Raw genomic sequence first — 14,864 nt, 5'->3', positions numbered from 1 at the left:
AGGCGACTAGCTATTCCTGGCAACATGTTCGAGACAAATTTGTCAACGAACAGATGCTTGCCCGTGTCATCTGTCAATGACTGCCCACTAAAGTCATGGAATGTCTCCTCAAAACGTGTAAAGAAATCAGAAACCGATTTGTCCACTTTCTGTTTACAAGATGCCAACATAGTCCAATCTATCTTTTTAGGAGGTATAAGAGTTTTCAACTTAGTTATTATGGCCTTTGGGAGGACTAATATCTCTTGTTGCGGTTTCTGAGCAGGTTCTCGTGCTGTGTCTAATCTCTCTATTTCTATCCAATTATCTCCGAAAGGTGTACGATCGTCTATTTTCCGAATCGATCTCCACATATCAGGGGGTAAGATAAGCCTGAAAAACATGTCAGTATCAGGCAAAGTCATAGTGCAAGAACTAGTAGTTCCTTCAACTTCCTCATAAAAAGCAGCCGGATTTTTCCGTGGGTCAGGCAAAGCAGCTTTAAGAGCCATGACATCCGCTCTACTCCAAGAAGTATAAACCCAATTATAAACAAAATATCCCTTCACATCATTTGAATCTTTATTGTCACTTGTACCCGCACCCCTAGGAGGAACATATAAAGGCGCAGCTTCACGCATTGGTTTCCTATGAACTACAGAAATACTGGTTTCCTTATCTGCCCCTGGATCTTCATCATGTGACACGGGGGTCTGATCTGTTTGTTCAATTGGAACTGTACCAGCTGTCTTTTTCTCCTCTCGCAAACGGAATTCATCAGTTCGTAGTTTAACCATTCGTCTAATTAAGTCGGCCACCTGAGAAGGGAGAAAAAGACCATCATTCAATTGTTTATGATCAGCAGGTTCTAATTCATCGGAATGTTTCCTAAAATTAAGTAAACGACTCTGCAAAATATATCTGCTCTGATTCTGGCCATTGCAGAACCATCGCTATAAGGTCTGGAGGAGAGGTGGGACCGCGAGCTGCTTTATGAGCAGCAGATCTAAGAGCGGCCGCATGCTCAGCAGGCCGCAGAGCGCGAGTCGGCCGTCCACCTTCTGCATCTGTCCCTTTCTGACCTGAGAAAGATGTACCGATATCTAAATCGTCCTCAGGGGCAGAGGAAAAAGTATATGGGGGCGGAGATCGATCTAACAAAATTGAATCATCCTGAGGTTTATGAAGTACAGGATAAAGGGGGCGCCGGACAGGGTACTGACCATTTACCTCTAGATAGCGCTCCCAATCCTCTTTCATTTCTTTCATCTCTTTATATTTCAGTTCCAGCGCTTTCATATAGATATTTTTGCGCTGTTCTTTATCTGCTATAGCTTGCTCTTTTCTCACTCTCTCATGCGCTTCTTTCTCCCACATTCGTACACAATCAAACAAACCTTGTCTGCTTTTATGCTTGAACACACATTGTTCCACATACTGGATCTTTCTAAGATCAAATGGCCCATTTAGTGGCCATCGTAAATCAGGATCCTTTTTTGTGTATTTTTTCCACAATGCACTATACATTATGGAAGAAATACCGTGTTTAACGTACATGTACCTATTCGGTGTCCCTTCAGGGGGAGCCAGCTTACTTCATTCTAAATCCATTTAGGTACCTCCAAGAAAGCAACACATCTTACGAAGTGTGCTAGAAACAGGCATGCCAAAACTATTATAGTAAATATAATATTATAGCAAAAGGGTACTAATCACAAATACAGTACCGTTCCAAATATTAAAAAGTTAGAGAAAAATCTCCTCTTTGCCTGCCTATGTATGTTGCAAGGTACATATTAACCAAACCAAACCAGAATTTTGGCCAAACAAACCAGAAATCAAGAGTGCCGCTATAGCGACCTTACCAAACAAAAGTCTCCAACCTCCAACTGCCAAGTTCTGAATTCGACCTAATGGTCACTGTAAGACGAACGCCAAAGGGATCTCAGTCGGGACCGGTCTTCACCTGGAGGGTCAAATCGGGAAAGTCGGAAAAGCACTTTGGTCTGCAATGACAAGGGTCTCCTCGTGCAGCGTACGTCCTCAGCAAAATTCCAAACCTCCGTCAAGACCACTCTGTCGGGCGGCCGCGTCTCCGATGAGCCCCACATGGCGGGTGCCAATTTGTAGAAGTGAGCCTTTTCAGGGGCCCACCAGTGCAAGGGTTTGCCCTTCTTTGTCCTTATGTCCTCAGACCAACAAAATAGAGATTGGCATGAAAGCTGTAATATCAAAACAATAGTTTATTATCACTCATGAGTGGGACTACATCGATACAGAACCCTCAGGCAATGTATGAGGCAGTACATGGAATACAGAAACCAGGGTGCTTTTATACACCTTTTGTTGCAGTGTAAGCATGGAGACTCAAAAAGATGCGAGCCTGACAGTTACACTCTAAACAGGTGCATTCTAGCAGCTACAGGCCTTTCTGAGCATGCACAGTGCTCTAGCTCAGTACTGAAGGAGTTAACTATAGTTGATGACTCAGCCAGAATAGCAAAGCAGGCGACAGTGAAGATGGAAGGAGCACATGACAAGCACATGGCTAACTAAAATGGATGCCAAAACAAAATGGCTTCAGCTCATGCTAATAGCGATTTCTGTCGATTTCCGCAATTCCTCACCTTATGCCTATCGTTGAGACCCCGTACATTCCAGGTTACATATACAAGTGTTTGCATTCAAACGTATGTGTGAGTATGCTATTGCCGGTCGCATGCGCGGGAGCCGTCATGCATGAGAACTTACATCAGCACACTGAGTGTCAAGAAAGGGAAAGATGCAACTTAATAATTTGTAAACAAGACGCTGCCAGCATCAACAAAACCTCAACCTCAAGCGCGGCTCAGAAGGCGTACGGGCTTGCAGTTTATTTCAGATAGCGCCTTGGAGGAGAATCCAGATAGTGCCTCCACCCACCGCGGCGCTCTTGTAGGGATCTGCAGTTCATCCCCGGGCCCCCAGTTGGCAGAACAAAGAGCAATGCAATCACGCGGGCCACCAGCCAAATGTCAGCCAGCCTCCGTATGCCTCACTCCCCAGGACTCAGTCCCTGCAGCTCAGGGCAGCTTTCATCATTTTAGGCAGTAGCCACGCTGCAATCGCAGCATTAGGGGATAATGGCCATGTCTTACATAATCTCCTCCGCATACTTGGGCTGCCGCAAATCTACACACCGCTGCCGATGGCCCATGCTCCCCCGGCCTACTTTCTGTGAGCCAAGCATGGGTCGGACGACCATCCCCACTCCGGCAGCCACTCGGCAGGGCCTTGACCGTCCTCGCTAGCCCCTCTTCCCAAGTGGCCAAGCCCTGTTCTGAGAATTTATGAATTCTGTCCTGGGGGCTGCTGATGCTCTCCCAGACTCGGGAGCCACGCAACATGTCCTTGCAGGTTCACCAAGTCCATCATAAGGCTTGGCCAGACTAGCGCCAGAGTGTCCACTCCCCACTGTCTTTCAGTCCTCAAAAACAGGTGTATCAAATGCGATAGTGCAGGGGGTGTGCGGGCGCCTCCATACAGGTCCAGATGTCCCTTTTATCACAGGATAAATGAAGGATAAGCTCTGAGGCCAGCAGAGATTCTCTAAGTGGTGGCCATCTTGTGACCCAGTTCTCTAGCACCCCCCACGTAAGATCTTTTGTTGACTGCAGCACCTGTTGTCGACTTTCCTGCAATGATTTGATCTGTGGCTGAGAACATTCCATTTCAGTTTCACTGCTCTGTACTACTGCAGTCACTGCAGCACCTGAGAGACATGGATATAGGTTTTGGTGGTGGTGGTGCCATTTATGTAGGAGTGATCCCCCAAGCCTCTTTCTTCCCAGAGGAGGATTCAACAGGTACATCACTTTCCCTAAAAAAGAACGAGGGCTTGATACCAGTGTTGTCAACAGGGTTATTCTCCTCCCCACCTGCTGCATTTGACACTTAGCACTGCGAGCAGAAGCACTTAGTAGAGGAGGACTCAGGTGTCATTATCTGTATCAGTACAGTGTGTGATGTCTTGTGCACCTATGAGCAACACATAAGTCTGTGAAACGTGGGCAATCAGAATCTAGTCAATGTAACACAAGTGAAGTCATCATCATCATCTCAAATGCTTTGCAATAGTGTACCCAAACCATGCATAAACTATTTTACTCACAACATCATTTCACATGGAAATTTTAGTTTGTGTCCCTCCAGAGCTGTAGTACCCCTATGGAAGTTATATGGTGCAGGGAAAAATTGAATAAATTATTTAATTAATTGCTGACTCCTATGAGAGGCAGGAGGTGTACAGAAACAATAAATAAACAATTTAATTAATTGCCGGTGTCCGTCCAGGGGGATGATACCCTTTGGTAGGCAGTCAAAAATCGAAAACAATGCTGGTGCCCTTCTGGGTCCCAGGGGACTCTATGGGGGGCCAGTAGAGGAAGGAAACATTGAAAAAGATCATTAAATAATTGCTAGTTCCCCTTCAGGGCCCATGAGGACTGTATGGAAGGCAGACAGATATTGAAAGAATTAAATTAAATAATTACTGGTGCCCCTCCATAGCCATTGGACACAATTCTAATTAGTCACAAGCACAAATAAATGTATCAGGAAAAAAGAAAAATGAATACAAATGTCATAGGCCTCTTCTATCAATGCTCCTAGAAAATGGCTTGTAAAAGTGAAAGAAATGGATTGACACACACACTGACTGCACACACTGGCGGTAGGTAGTTCATGTAGGCATTGATCACAAATACTAAATGGACACCAAAACACCCCACCCTAACTTCACAGGATGATACTCGCTGCATGTACAGCAAGCAGATAAAATGGTGGCCTACGAAAACACAGTACACATTGGCTACACAACATGGCCACCTCCATATTGCCAGCAAAGGAGGAGGCATAGAGGACAAAAACAAAATGGTGGCTTATGACAAACATAGGTCAAACTGGCCAAACGAAATGGCCACCAACACATGGCCAGCAAAGTAGAAGGCATGTAGAACAAAGAAGACAATTGTCCTGCCCTGCCCTGCCTGGAGCACCTTCCCCCACAAAAACATCTTGTAGCATCTCAGGGAAATGATTGTGAAAATATTATTTACCCAATGTGTCAAGCCCACGCATTCACCACCCTTTACCCACCACCATTAAGGGCCTGATTACGAGTTTGGTGGTCCGACTGCCCAAACACCGTGGTTGCGTCCTCTAGAAGACTGCAGTGCCGGCAGTGTTCCTACCACCGTATTACTAGTTGACTGCGGTATCCGCGCTGTGGCTGCGGAGTTCTTCCGGCAGTGGTGAATGGTTTTCCATAAATATCGATGCCTAAATTAGCATTTTGACTGCATATGCGTTGAATACACACATACGCATGATACATGTGGAAAAATACCCCAACCTATTACCGGAGTCCGACCCATATGTGGACAGTCCAGACAATATGTATATGGTACAAAATGCACGTACCTGTGTACTGTGCAATCTGTATATGGTACAAATAGCACGTACCTTTGTATCGCCACAGACAGGGTCCTAATCGTCGCGTTAAAGATGTTGCTGTGATGGGGGGACCTGGAGACTGGGATCCACGTCAAATTCTGATAGGAAGAACAGGAAAGGGGTGAGTATAAACCCCAAATCCTTAGTTTCCGCCAATTTTAAGATGGCAGTCCCACCGCCACGTTCGAATTGTCGGAAAGCAAACTCGTAATACGGACACCGGTGAGACTCCTGTAATCAATCAATCATTGTACTTGTAGAGCGCACTACCTACCTGTGAGGGTCTCAAGGCGCTGAGGGAGGGGGTGCTGCTATTGCTCGAAGAGCCAGGTCTTGAGGAGTCTTCTAAGGTGAGCAGGTCTTGGGTCTGTCGAAGGTGGGTAGGGAGGGTGTTCCACATGGAGAGGGAGGAGTCGAGGATGATTCCTAGGTTGTGTGCGTGGTTGGTGGGTGTTGGTGCTGTTCCCAGCATGGTCGGCCACCAGGAGTCGTCCCAGGCTGAGGGGGGTGGGTCCGAGGAACGACCTTCGTCTTGTCCGAGTTCAGTTTTAGTCGGCTGCTCCTCATCCATTCGGCGACGGTCTTCATTCCCTCGTGGAGGTTGGTTTTGGCGGTGTGCGGGTCCTTGGTGAGAGAGAGGATGAGCTGGGTGTCGTCGGCGTAGGAGATGATGTTGAGGTTGTGCTGGCGGGTGACGTGTGCGAGGGGGGCCATGTAGACGTTGAACAGCGTCGGGCTGAGGGATGATCCTTGGGGTACGCCGCAGATGATGTCGGTGGCTTGGGATCGGAAGGGTGGGAGGCGGACGCTCTGGGTTCTTCCGGAGAGGAAGGACGTGGTCCAGTCCAGGGCCTTCTCTTGGATTCCGGCTTCTTGGAGGCGTGTCTTTAGCGTGCGGTGGCAGACCGCGTCGAAGGCGGCTGACAGGTCCAGGAGGATGGGGGCTGATGTTTTGCCGTTGTCTAGTTGGAGCCTGATGTCGTCTGTGGCAGCGATGAGGGCCGTCTCGGTGCTGTGGTTTCTTCTGAATCCGGACTGGGATGGGTCTAGGATGTTGTTGTCCTCGAGGTAGCTGGACAGTTGCGTGTTGACGATTTTCTCGATGACCTTTGCCGGGAACGGGAGTACGGAGATGGGCCGGAAGTCCTGGAGGTCCTCGGGGTCCGCCTTGTGCTTCTTGAGAAGGGCGTTGATTTCGGCGTGCTTCCAGCTTTCCGGGAATGTAGCTGTCTCGAAGGAGGTGTTGATAACCTTCCGTAGTTGGGGTGCGATGGTTGCGTCTGCTTTGTTGAATATGTGGTGTGGGCAGGGGTCTGACGGTGATCCTGAGTGGATGGAGTTCATGATCTTGTGTGTCTCGTCGTCATTGAGGTTGGTCCAGGAGGTCAGGCCGTTGATGCGGGTGGTGTTCGAAGGGCTGGTGGGCTTTGGCGTTGTCGGGGCGGTCGTGGTGTTGAAGCTTTCGTGGATGTCAGCGATCTTGCGGTGAAAGAAGGCGGCCAGCGAGTCGCACAGTTCTTGTGAGGGCGGGATGTCGTTGGCGCTGGGGTTGGAGAGTTCCTTCTCGATGCTGAAGAGCTCTTTGCTGTTGTGTGCGTTGTTGTCCAGGCGGGCTTTGAAGGATGATCTCTTGGCTAATCTGATGAGGTGGTGATGTCTGCGGGTGGCGTCCTTGTGGGCTGCGTGGCTGTCCGGTGTCTGTTTGTGGAGCCATTTCTTCTCCAGTTTCCGGCAGGCTCGTTTGGAGGTCTGGAGCTCTTCGGTGAACCAGGTGGCTTTCTTGCTGGTGCGGCTGTTGGAGGGTTTCTTGAGCGGGGCGAGGGTGTTGGCGCAGTCGTTGAGCCATTGTCTGAGGTTGCGGGCATCGGCGTCTGGGTCGGTGGCGTCCGTGGGTGGGTTCTGGGCGAGGGTGGTGGTCAGCTGGTCCTCGGTGACTTTGGTCCAGCAGCGGCAGGGCAGCTGTTGGGTGCGGTGGTGCGTGGTGGGTTTCTTGTAGGTGAAGTGGATGCAGCGGTGGTTGGTCCAGTGGAGTGGTGTTCGCGAAGGAGACGTGGGCGCAGGTGGAGAAGATGGGGTCGAGCGTGTGTCTGGCGGCGTTGGTGGGAGCGGTGACGAGTTGTTTGAGGCCGAGGTTGTCAAACAGGGTGGCGGAGTTGGTGGCGTTGTTGTTCTCGAGGTGGAAGTTCAGGTCCCCGTGGAGGATGTAGTCCGTGGAGGCGATGGCGTGCGTGCTGGCGAGGTCAGCGATGGAGTCGCTGAACTGTGCCCGGGGTCCGGGGGATCTGTAGACGAGGGTCCCTCGGAGGGTGGTGTTGGGGTCGGTGAGGATCCGGAAGTGCAGGTGTTCGGCGGTGCTGAGGGTGTCGTCTGAGTGGGTGGAGATCTTGAGGGTGAACGATGGCTATTCCTCCTCCGATTCCATTGGTGCGGTCCCTGCGTGTGATCTTGTATCCGTCCGGGATGGCTATGGCGATGTTGGGGGTCGAGGATTCGTTCCACCAGTTCTCGGTCAGGGTGGCAACGTCCTATGGCTGCTGAATTTCCACAACCGCAGTGGTCTGCGGATAGCTGGAGGTGTCGGCGGTTCAACCGCAGTCTTAGAAAAGGAACCTCGATAATCTGGTAATACAGCAGTTGGACTTTCTAGCTCGCAACAGTCAGACTGCGGCCACGGCGGTTCCTGGACCCCCAAACTCATAATCTGGCCCTAAATCAGCTGTGCAAAGGATGAAAATGTAATTAAGTTTAAAAATAAAATTCCATGATCACAATGTGTCAAGCATGTCCCACATACACATAGGGAAGAAGACGGTAGATGAGAATAAAGGAAGATTTATGCCTAAATGGACCTGGACTCCCAGGAGCCAGCCAAACCCTATCCACCTGAAGGCACATGCAGACAAAAATATTATACATTTTGCGTTTAACCCAAGGCCATCCGCGACAATCTCCTAAAGGTTTTTAAAAAGAATATGGCACAGCCGCAGTGAGAATTGAAAAAATAGAGCATAAATACACCCAAGGCCTACTGCAGGGCAGACTAGGACCCAAACAACAAAACATCATCACAGTAAAATAATAAACAAATCGGTGCAAAATTGACAAAAGCCATACAGGAAAATTGAAAAAAAGTATATTTCACCCCTGGCTTCCAATCATCAAAAAAAGAGTGGCAACATTTTCCCTTAAAAAAAAAGTTAATCCCACATGATCCCCTACTCCAAACCAGACTTCAGGCCACCCTCTCACAAAGATACAAAATACTAAAAAAACTAAAAAGAATAAAGAAAATAACAATACATTTTTTCGAAAGTGCTGCATTAAACTTATCTTATTTTATTTTTCTTAAAAAGTTAAGATTCCTTGGGTCTTGATGCAGCAGAGATTGCAGACAAAGAGAGCGATTTCCCTCCAAAAGCTTAATCCAAAGTGACCATGGGCTGTGCAAAACAGAAGGAGGAGTCTTCGGGACAGGAAGAGGAAGTTGCTACTGTATGTACTGTAGCCTCCCAGTCTCTATGGCACGTCTGTCCTGTAAACAAAAACATTTTAAAGTGTTTTTTTTGCGCAAAAGAAAATAATCAAATAGGGTAAAGCATTTGCCCTAACACGCATGCGGTTGCTCGAGTAAAAAAATCTACCCAAAATGCTGACCGGCTGCTGCAGCTTTAAAGAACTACTGCTCGCATTCGAAAAACCAGCTGGAAATTCTGATCGCATTTGCAGGATTGCTATCGGCTAAAAGACGACTAATCCAAACATTCATGCTGTCACGATGTATTGGGATGCAGCCCGAGTGATTGCCAGTGGCTGAGTTTATGTCAAGCATTCCATCCATCACCTTGTTGTTTTTGCATTCGACGTCCTAAGTGTGCTGGGTATGCCCAGACGTGGGTCCCGAGCTCACTGTGCCACTGGAACCCAGCTTTACCTGGCTGAACAGCCCTAACTAGGATGAAATGGGTTGTAGGTTGTTTGTGTTCAGTTTAGAGAGGACATGGCCTGGCGGGTCAGATTGGACTGTTCCCATCAGGAGCAGGGTGAAGGGTGATTCGCATAAGACTGGGTCCAAACTGAGGTGGCATTGTGGGCGATTAATGATGGATTGGGATGCGGTCCTGAGCGAGTGCCAGTGTCTGAGATTAATTCAAGCATTCCAGCCATCATCTTTGTTGTTTTTTGCATTTATCGCGTTGTTTGAGTGCATCTCATAGTAAGATTTTCCCCAAAAGAGAGAATTGGTTATTCAACCTGGTGTCATGGTATCAAAATTGGAAATTACACAGAACTAATGTACCACCACATTACAGAATTAATCCAATTACAACTAAGCCAATATATAAGTACAGACATACAACTGTTGTCCCTAGTGACAATCAATAGTGTTTCATTTTTGGAAAAGTTAAGATGAAAAACAAATTTAATCTTAAAACTGCATTGTGCTGACTTCAGCGTCTTTTTTCACTTTAGTGCCAAAAGAAGTTCTGAGTCTGAGTTTAATCCGGCAACAAAACCAGTGGCAGAGGCAAGTTTTACAAGTATCATTTATCAACTCTACTGTGGTACCCTGGTTAGTGTATGGAAATGTATTTGATTAACCTGTATTCTTAGATGATCTGTGGATGTACTAATGAAACATGATTGTATCCATCAAATTCTTCATTGGCAAAATTTGTTTATGTAAACAAATGGCCTGCAACAAACATTAAAACTGTACACCTTGTTTTTTTTTTTGCATAACTGTAACTTGATTTTGTGGCAAACTGATGCGTTGTCTTTATTCTTGATTATTTGTGTTCAAACAATGGTGATAGAGGCATCTCCATTGTTGTATGATAAATTATTATTTTTGTAGCTCTTTTATTAATTTTAAATAAAGACAGGTTTACAAAGTACATGGTGTGGTATGTGACATAGTACTCAGGTGGGTATCTCTGCAGAGCAAATCCGGGCATCATAAACATTATTTTGCTGCAATAATTTCTTCATGGTCTTTGTCGAGCACCAAAGACATATACATACCTACCCCTATAATTCCTCCATGGGCCCCAAACCTTCTCAAATGTACTCCGGCAGCCTCTCCCTTCATAAACAAACCAATCGGCGGCATGCACAAGTCCATATCTTTACTTCATTACTCCAACTGTGGCATTGGAGGCAACCCCCACAGATGCACAATATTGGGTTGTGCTACAGTCCTACCTAAATTGTAAAATAAACATTAGTATCTGGTGCCTGTTTTGTTCCCCCATATACCCAAGATAAAGAGTTTCTGACTCGAGAGCAGTGCATGTCCTGCAGCTTTCGCTAGTACCCCCATGATCCCCCAACCAGTACGGCTGAATTTCAGGGCTTTCCCACAGGAATGTGCCCCTCTACCCATATCCCCGGAAATAATAAACTAGGCCTGCTCTTCCAGTCTTCCTCATTAACACCCTATGGCAATAAATATCTGATAGAGACTTCTAGTTATCGATTCCTTACCTTAGGATGATCCCCAGGTGTCAGACTAGATCTGGAAATTTTTCTTGAGCAGGTCCCCTGTACGCCAGTTGGTGGCTTTGTTCGGGTCCATGTTGCGCTGTCCGCACTGGACGTGACGTGTAGTGCCTAAATAGGCGCAGCGCTAACGTGCTGACGTCAGTTCTTCTTTTCTTTCTGTGCCAGTCAGCTCCGATCCGTAAAATAGCTACCCCCAGTCATTTTTGACTGACCTTTTTTAAACTTTTTGTTGAGATTTGTTAGTGCGTCAGGATGTCAACTAGGAAAACTGGCTTCAATCCCTGTGGTGCCTGTCACATGGGACAGGTAGCCAGAAATCGAGCCATTCCCCCCCGCCCACAGCAGCTACAGCCTCCAAACCTTTTTAGTATGCCCTCTGACCATCATAGACATCCAGTGGGGGGGAGGGGCAGGATACACCATCACCTGCACCACTGGAGGTCAATAAGTTCAGACTTTTGGTTTTTGAAGCTAATGCAAAGTGGCTACTCCCTCCCCTTAGTGACCACCCCACCGCCCATGCCTTGTACTTGTGACTACCTCTCCCTACTGGATCCCTGTTGGTGGATTACCGCAGGATCATGAGCCCCAAGTAGGAATTCACCCACAAGATACGAAGGAATGGCGGAGAGGCCACTCTGGCATGGACAAGTGTTCCTGCAGTTATATAGAAAAAAGGAACAGTCTTTCTGTTTTTTTGAAGGGGGCTATCGAGGGTTTACTCTAATCTGCCTTAAGCCCACTAGAAGTCAGGAGATATGAATAAAAAATATAGACAGGGTGGATAGATGCATGGGTGTGAAAATAGCTGTGTTTTTGGTGTTTTGCTGTCCCCAGAAGCACTGTAAATTTTGGACTTTGCTGGGCAACGTACCGTGGGATTGAGGTTCCCCCCTTACCACCAGTGGACCCTTGAATGGCATACCTCAGTAGGTACATGTACATGGTTCCCCTTGATTCCACGCTGGTCTTCGCTATCTCCCTGATGTATCTCCTGTTTTTTTTTTGTATAGCTGACTCTGGATCTGTCTGCATATTGTTGCTGTTGATTGTCCTGCATTTTCGCAGGTATTATATGAAACGTGAAAAGATGGTGTCTTCAAGTTAATGCTTTCTTACAAATATATGTAGGGCTCACGCCCAAATGCTATCGGAATTACCAAATAAAATCTGTTTTGAAAAATAAATATAGACGGGAGCGGGCTGGCCCGCCCAAAATGGAACCAACAGTCCCTTTGCCACCTCCCACCCATGGGCAAAGTTAGAGAATTTACCCCAATCAGCCACTCCGTGGGGTGTCAGGGCAGAAACTCACTACACTCTAGGGGCCTGGGGCAGTTCATTAGTGAAAAACAGACCAGCTGATTGAAGCAGCCAGTCCACCTTTCACAGGAAAGACAGCACCCGGCCTTACCTACAGTTGAGTACAGACTATGAGGGGGTTATCAGGGAGGTTATATGGGATCCCCTTCCTCCCTCCAGAGGGGCACCCTCAGGCACACTCTAACTGTGCGCCATCTCCTTCTGATGCACTGTCAGTGCGCCCCTTGCCTCTTTTCCTGAATCCATAATACATCAATAACACAGAGGCAAATTATTTACATAATTTGTACCAGTTATATCTGTATTACAGAAGGGGCTGCACAAGCGTCTGCTGCCCCTTCTGTAATACCAAAGTACCATGGGTACTTATCATAAGGGCTGTTATTGTTATTCAGGGATGTTATTATTTTCTTTTTTTTTTTAATAATGGTGTCGGCGGCCCCCCCACTTCCATGGCAAACCTATCAGTCTTTCTGTCTCTCTGCACCCCATGGGGTGCAGAGTAGGGAATTTACTCCATCCCATATAATCCCATTCAAGAAAGAACTGAAAAAATGTATTCAAACTTTAGGGATTGTTGGACCATGTATTATTAGATGATCTGTGGATGTACTAATGAAATAGGATTGTATCCATCAAGTCCTTCATTGGCAAAATGTGTTTAGGTAAACAAATGGCCTGAAGCAAACATTAAAACTGTACACATCTTGTTTTTTTTGCATAACTAACTTGAAACAATAGAATAGAGAGGGCCTCAGAGCAATTCCAGTCCGTGTTGAGAGCAATTCCAGTCTGTGTTTTTCACACGACCGCGTTGACGGCGAAGCGGTGTGAGATCGGAGAAGAAGCCGTTCACGCTGCTCCCGCCTTTGTTCGCCTTTGTTCCCGCCGCCGCCGCTGGCACTACTCCGGGGGTTGTTTTAGCCTCGGCCTCGGTTTCGGCCCCCTCCCATTAGCGGTTGGGGAGCCCGACAGGGGCCGGTTGGCAGGTACGGCTGTGTGCGGCTGTGGCGACTTGTGGCGATTTGCGGTGAGTTGAGAGGCGGAGCGGTGCATGTTTGCACTTTGAGTGGAGGGGAGCGGGTGTCCGGCACCTGACCTAGTGCATCGAGGTTTGCTGGGGGGCTCATGAGAGGCCGTGAGTGCCCCCCCCCCTGCAGCGGGAAAGACAAAGAGCAGCAGGAAGAGCACCAGGAAGAGCAGCGGAAGCAGAAGCCTATCCAGCAGTGGCAGGAGCCTTTCCCTGAAAGAGGTTGCCGGAACCGTGAGTGAGCGCCTTTCTGTAGAGGCAGGCCCTGTAAAAGTCTTTGCCCATGTAGATAGGAGCTGTGATTCAGTTACAGCACCGGCAGGGGCAGGGGCCACCAAACCATCCTAAAGTGACAGAAGCCACAAGAGCTTTTCTGTAGCGGCAGGTAACCGCAAAGAAAAGGAAAAAAAAGAAAAAAAAACTTTTTGCAATAGCGGAACTCTTTTTTTTTTTTTTTAAATCATAGTCAAATCGTAAGAAGATCCTGGAAAACTGTGAGTGCTATTTCGCCGCGACAGGAACCAAAAAGTATAAGAAAAATAAAAAAAATTCAGCAACGGTTGGAGTCGCAAATCAGTCCCGGCAGCGGCAGGAGCAGCCAAGACTCTTATTTAATGCAGTAGAAGCCGGGAGTCAACTTTAGCAGCAGGAGAGCCCGTTATAATTTCCTCAGCGCCTGCAGGAGCGGGTCCATTCCCCTGCGAGTTTCCTCGAGTGCTTCAAGAATATTTTTACCATAGCAGAGTTTTGCTGCAGGCACTACAAGGGTCGGGTTGGCCTATAAAATCACAGCTAGAGCGGCTGTTATTAATTTCATGATATAATTACAATATACAAACTTTTATTAAGGTATAATTAACCACAAATATAAAAAATAAACAAGGTAAAATTCTTGGAATGCGCTCAGGAAAGGAAAGATTACTGGGCCCTCCCAATAGATGAGCCCGTAAAATGCAACCACCGAATGTGTTAACAAAAACTAAAGCACAGTTAAAAGGAACAAGTCAAACTCTAATATCACCGATAGCACGGATGTTTGAAAAATCTATAAAAATACCACAGAAATTTGATTTTATGAAAGATCCAACAGGAGCACTTATGTCAATGGAACTAAATTTAGAAATAAAACAATTACAGACACCAATTAAACCAATTAACATCTTGGTAAGAAATAAATCACCAATCGAAATAGAATGTGATATAGAATGTGAGCATGATTATGTCAGCAGTTAAAAAAAAAAGGAATTAGAGGATCAAACAAACGAACAAAAAACGGCCTTGGACAACCAAGTTTTGCTTTTCCAAACAGTAGAGAGGGACTCGGATATAGAAGGGATGAAAACGTGGATAAAAGATCTACCACAGCTTGATAAACCTGTTAACCTTATGAGTTCTGGGGCCCCTTTGCCACTAGAAATTAAAGTCGAAATAGGGGAAAAAAACGAACCAGACAATGCCAATACACAATATGATATCACACTTAAAGACGACGAAGTCAACCAAGTCACCCAAGTAAAGCAATCCCCAATTACGGAGA

At 46.9% G+C, this 14,864-nt stretch overlaps 1 protein-coding gene across 2 annotated transcripts in view; it reads left to right on the top strand.

Moving 5' to 3' along the window:
• Positions 1–14,864, top strand: part of NPHP1 (nephrocystin 1) — a 708,547-nt gene that overhangs the window by 273,916 nt on the left and 419,767 nt on the right. For both annotated transcript variants that reach the window (XM_085612188.1, XM_085612187.1), the window contains exon 8: positions 9,943–9,997. In XM_085612188.1, the coding sequence (XP_085468314.1) occupies positions 9,943–9,997 (55 nt within the window). The remainder of the gene's footprint in view (positions 1–9,942; positions 9,998–14,864) is intronic.

Source organism: Triturus cristatus, chromosome 6, assembly GCF_964204655.1.
Source record: "Triturus cristatus chromosome 6, aTriCri1.1, whole genome shotgun sequence".
NCBI lineage: Eukaryota > Metazoa > Chordata > Amphibia > Caudata > Salamandridae > Triturus > Triturus cristatus.
The sequence above is the reverse complement of the archived record's forward strand: the minus strand, read 5'-3'. Positions and strand labels throughout refer to the sequence as shown.